Raw genomic sequence first — 5,000 nt, forward strand, 5'->3', positions numbered from 1 at the left:
AGAGAGAGAGAGAGAGAGAGAGAGAGAGAGAGAGAATTAGGCAGAAGTTCGCGAAAACAGGATCTACAGCCTCATGGCCTTTTTTGTTTGTTCTGATGGCGAGTACTGAAGCGTTTCGCACCATTCATAAAATCTTCGTTTGAGTTACCTGCTCGCGTAATTACCATAAAAACTGCACAGGTACCCTCGTTAAACTGAGGGAGTACTCGCATTTCCTCGCTAACACTCGTACTGAATGAAAAAATAGAAACTATGTTTATAAGTAAATCTCTTTATGAGTGGCAGAGACAAGGGACAATGCAGTGTCCTGGAGACTGACCAAATGTTGACCAGTGCCCAAGCCCCCTTTTCCGCTCAGCCTAGGACCAGGGAGGGTTAGACAATGGCTGCTGAGGACTCACCAGTTTGACCTAGAGGCTTTACCAATCCCAAGATTAAAATGACGGTCAGTTTGCAGTCAATGCAGAATATACACACATATATATACATACATACATATATATAATATTCCTTTACTTGTCACACTGAGTAGTATTGCCAAAATTATGACTACTCGGTCTCTCCTTGTCACACCGGTAGGGGGCCACATACACACAGGCTGATTGGCCAGAGCTTCAGTTCCAAACGGGGCTCTTAGACCAGCACTCATACCCCCAAGAGTAGTTTGGCTGGCATAAGTAGCTGAGCAAGAGGCACTCACTAGTGCTCACATTTGTTGCAGTCGATGCTCAGCCCGAACAGGATGGCTGCGGGGATGTCAATTATTTTTTCTTAAACAAGGTCTGCCAGGGCAGGCTTCTGGTGACCCAGAACCCGGATCCTCGTGGAACCGAAAGGAAGAGTTTAAGTGGTAGAATAGACTAGGATAGGAGTTAGGATTGTGAGTAGAAGAGAAAGGAGCAATTACAAGTGTAAGACTTATCTCTGTTCTAGGGGTGGTGAGAAAGAGATGCTATTTTGAGGGAAAGGAGCATTTTGGTGAGTGACTGGAAAGGGAGGATTTTAAAAAGTAAAATGACCCTAGAGACAAGGTGGAGGACTATGGGGATAAGGTCTTCTAGGTGCAAGGATTCTATTTGATAAGTGAGGGATGCAGTAAATTGGTAATGAGGAGGGTTTAGGGAAGGTGTGGGTGCTGGTAGAGTAGGGATATCGGGATCCGGAACAATGGCGGATTGGTAGCGAAACCTTGGACATGGAACCCTCTGCAGCTTTGACGGCTGCTGGAGCTGTGACGGTGCTTGAGGTGGCATGGACGGTGGTTTGGTTTTCATTGCTGCAATCGTTTTCAAACACTTTGGATGCTTCCTGTTCAAGGCAGGAATGGAAGGGGCACAGTTGGGACACTTAGGATGGGTTTCCTTGCCTTCCTTATGATGCTCTATTCAGGGTTTGCATTGGATGTCTTTGGGTGTAGATGCCGCATATAGTGGGGTCTCTGCAGTTGGCTCTGTGGTGCCCAAAATACTGGTAGTTGTAGCATCGAAGAGATTCTGGAGTAAAGTCCTGAATGGGGGTAATTCCGCATATTTCAAGGTACAGGGAAGATGATATGGGGCCTATGAAGGAGACAAAAGTCTAGCAGCATGGTAACTGGGCAGTTGAGATAATAGATTTTCTCAACTTCTTGGCTGGTTCAAGAAAGGTTAGAGAGGATTCTATCTGAAGAAGGCCGGCTTTGTCTTGATCATTTGGGCGCAATTATGAGGTCATCCTTCAGGTTGGGACATTTTGGCCTGTAGCTTAGGATTGCAGCTGTGGCGTAGAAAGGGGCAGCATCGGTAGATGAGAGCACGAATTTCAGAAGGGGATGCTTTGGTTCCTTGGTGTTGATCTCTCTCAGGTAAGAGCAAGACTAAAATAGTTTAGATTTTTTTAAAGAATTTTACACCCCTTAACTTCCTTTTCCTAATCTTAAATTCTTTCTGGGGTTGTAGTCTCGTTTGCAATATCCGTAAGGTTTAATACGTCTACTGTTATGCTGTGACATTGCTGTAGTTAATTTTCACTCTTCCTCTTAAGTTTAAACTTTTTTCCTCATTCTTGAGTGACGTCATTATAATACCAATGCAACTAGGGTTCTATATTAAAGGAAACTTCATGCACAATATGCATATCACTGAGGGATACACATTATAATAATTCCGGAAAGCTCAAATCTCTGGCAATTCTTTAATCATAAAGCATCTATAAGGTTTATAACGCTTCAAAAAGGTTAAATCACTGGCTCACACAACATCATTGAAAACGTTTCCTTATCTCTAAGGTTTGCTCTTCCATCACGGCTGAGTAAACAGAATTCCAATATCACTGAAAACATTTCCTTATTTCCAACGTTTGCTCTTCCCTCACATTTGAGTAAACAGAAATCCAACATCGTTGAAAACGTTTCCTTATTTCCGTTTGCTCTTCCCACACAGTGGAGTAAACAGAATTCCAACATTATTGAAAATTTTTCCTTATCCCAACTTTTGCTCTTCCCGCACGGTTGAGTAAACAGAAATCCAACATCGTTGAAAACGTTTCCTTATCTCAGTGTGCTCTTCCTCACGGCCGAGTAAACAGAATTCCAATATCGTTGAAATCATTTCCTTATTTCCAACGTTTGCTCTTCCCTCACTGTTGAGTAAACAGAAATCCAACATCGTTGAAAACGTTTCCTTATCTCAGTTTGCTCTTCCCTCACGGTTGAGTAAACAAAAATCCAAGATCAGTGAAAATGTTTCCTTATCTTAGTTTGTCCTTCCCTCACGGTTGAGTAAACAGAAATTAAACGTCGTTGGAAAAGTTTCCTTATCTCCAACGTTTGCTCTTCCCTCACGGTTGAGTGAACAGAAATCAAACATCGTTGAAAATGTTCCCTTATCTCAGTTTGCTCTTCCCTCATGATTGAGTAAGTAGAAATCTTATGTCGTTGCAAATGTTTCCTTGTCTCCGTTTGCTCTTCCCTCAAGGTTGAGTAAACAGAAATCACACGTCGTTGCAAACATTTCCTTATCTCCAACATTTGCTCTTCCCTCACGGTTGAGTAAACAGAAATCCAACATGGTTGAAAATGTTTCCTTATCTCCGTTTGCTCTTTCCTCACGGTTGAGTAAACAGAAACCTAGTATCGTTGAAAACTTTTCTTTATCTCCGTTTGCTCTTAACTCACGGTTGAGTAAACAGAAATCAAACGTCGTTGAAAAGATTTCCTTATCTCAGTTTCCTCTTCCCTCACTGTTGAGTAAACAGAAATCAAACGTCGTTGGAAACATTTCCTTATCTCCGTATGCTCTTCCCTCACGGTTGAGTAAACAAAAAACCAACATCATTGAAAATGTTTCCTCATCTCATTTTGTCCTTCCCTCACGGTTGAGTAAACAGAAATCCAACGTTGTTGAAAATGTTTCCTGATCTCCAACGTTTGCTCTTCCCGCACAGTTGAGTAAACAGAAATCCTTCATTGTTGAAAACGTTTCCTTATCCCGTTTGCTCTTCCCTCAAGGTTGAGTAAACAGAAATCAAACGTCGTTGAAAACTTTTCCTTTTCTCAGTTTGTTCTTCCCTCACTGTTGAGTAAACAGAAATCAAACGTCGTTGAAAACTTTTCCTTATCTCCGTTTGCTCTTCCCTCACTGTTGAGTAAACAGAAATCAAACATCGTAGAAAACTTTTCCTTATCTCAGTTTGCTCTTCCCTCACGGTTGAGTAAACAGAAATCAAACGTCGTTGGAAACATTTCCTTAATTCCGTTTGCTCTTCCCTCACGGTTGAGTAAACAGAAATCAAACGTCGTTGAAAACTTTTCCTTATCTCCGTATGCTCTTCCCTCACGGTTGAGTAAACAAAAATCCAACATCATTGAAAATGTTTCCTCATCTCAGTTCGTCCTTCCCTCACGGTTGAGTGAGTAAACAGAAATCCAACGTCGTTGAAAATGTTTCCTGATCTCCAACGTTTGCTCTTCCCTCACGGTTGAGTAAACAGAAATCCAACGTTGTTGAAAATGTTTCCTGATCTCCAATGTTTGCTCTTCCCTCACGGTTGAGTAAACAGAAATCCAACATCGTTGAAAACTTTTCCTTATCTCCGTTTGCTCTTCCCTCACGGTTGAGTAAACGGAAATCAAACGTTGTTGAAAACTTTTCCTTATCTCAGTTTGATCTTCCCTCACTGTTGAGTAAACAGAAATCCAACGTCGTTGAAAACGTTTCCTTATCTCAGTTCGTCCTTCCCTCACGGTTGAGTGAGTAAACAGAAATCCAACGTCGTTGAAAACGTTTCCTTATCTCCGTTTGCTCTTCCCTCACGGTTGAATAAACAGAAATCCAACGTCGTTGGAAACATTTCCTTATCTCAGTTTGCTCTTCACTCGTGGTTGAGTAAACAGAAATCAAACGTCGTTGCAAACATTTCCTTATCTCAGTTTGCTCCTCCCTCACGGTTGAATAAACAGAAATCCAACGTCATTGAAAACGTTTCCTTATCTCCGTTCGCTCTTCCCTCACGGTTGAATAAACAGAAATTCAACATCGTTGAAAACTTTTCCTTATCTCAGTTTGCTCTTCCCTCGTGGTTGAGTAAGCAGAAATCAAACGTCGTTGCAAACGTTTCCTTATCTCAGTTTGCTCCTCCCTCACGTTTGAATAAACAGAAATCCAACGTCGTTGAAAACGTTTCCTTATCTCCGTTCGCTCTTCTCTCACGGTTGAGTAAACAAAAATCTAACATCGTTGAAAACGTTTCCTTATCTCAGTTTGCTCTTCCCTCGTGGTTGAGTAAACAGAAATCAAACGTCGTTGCAAACGATTCCTTATCTCAGTTTGCTCCTCCCTCACGGTTGTATAAACAGAAATCCAACGTCGTTGAAAACGTTTCCTTATCTCCGTTTGCTCTTCCCTCACGGTTGAGTAAACAGAAATCCAACGTCATTGAAAACGTTTCCTTATCTCCGTTCGCTCTTCCCTCACGGTTGAATAAACAGAAATCCAACGTCGTTGAAAACGTTTCCTTATCTC

General features: G+C 41.8%; 1 protein-coding gene across 1 annotated transcript in view; it reads left to right on the forward strand.

The window, feature by feature from the left end:
• Positions 1-1,401: 1,401 nt before the first annotated feature.
• The window catches only part of LOC137627229 (uncharacterized), a 4,243-nt gene continuing 644 nt past the window's right edge, over positions 1,402-5,000 (forward strand). The window contains exons 1-2 of the mRNA XM_068358309.1: positions 1,402-1,536; positions 4,541-5,000. The exon at positions 4,541-5,000 is cut by the window's right edge and continues 644 nt beyond it. Coding sequence (XP_068214410.1) covers positions 1,402-1,536; positions 4,541-5,000 — 595 coding nt within the window. The remainder of the gene's footprint in view (positions 1,537-4,540) is intronic.

This window comes from Palaemon carinicauda, chromosome 35 (assembly GCF_036898095.1).
Source record: "Palaemon carinicauda isolate YSFRI2023 chromosome 35, ASM3689809v2, whole genome shotgun sequence".
NCBI lineage: Eukaryota > Metazoa > Arthropoda > Malacostraca > Decapoda > Palaemonidae > Palaemon > Palaemon carinicauda.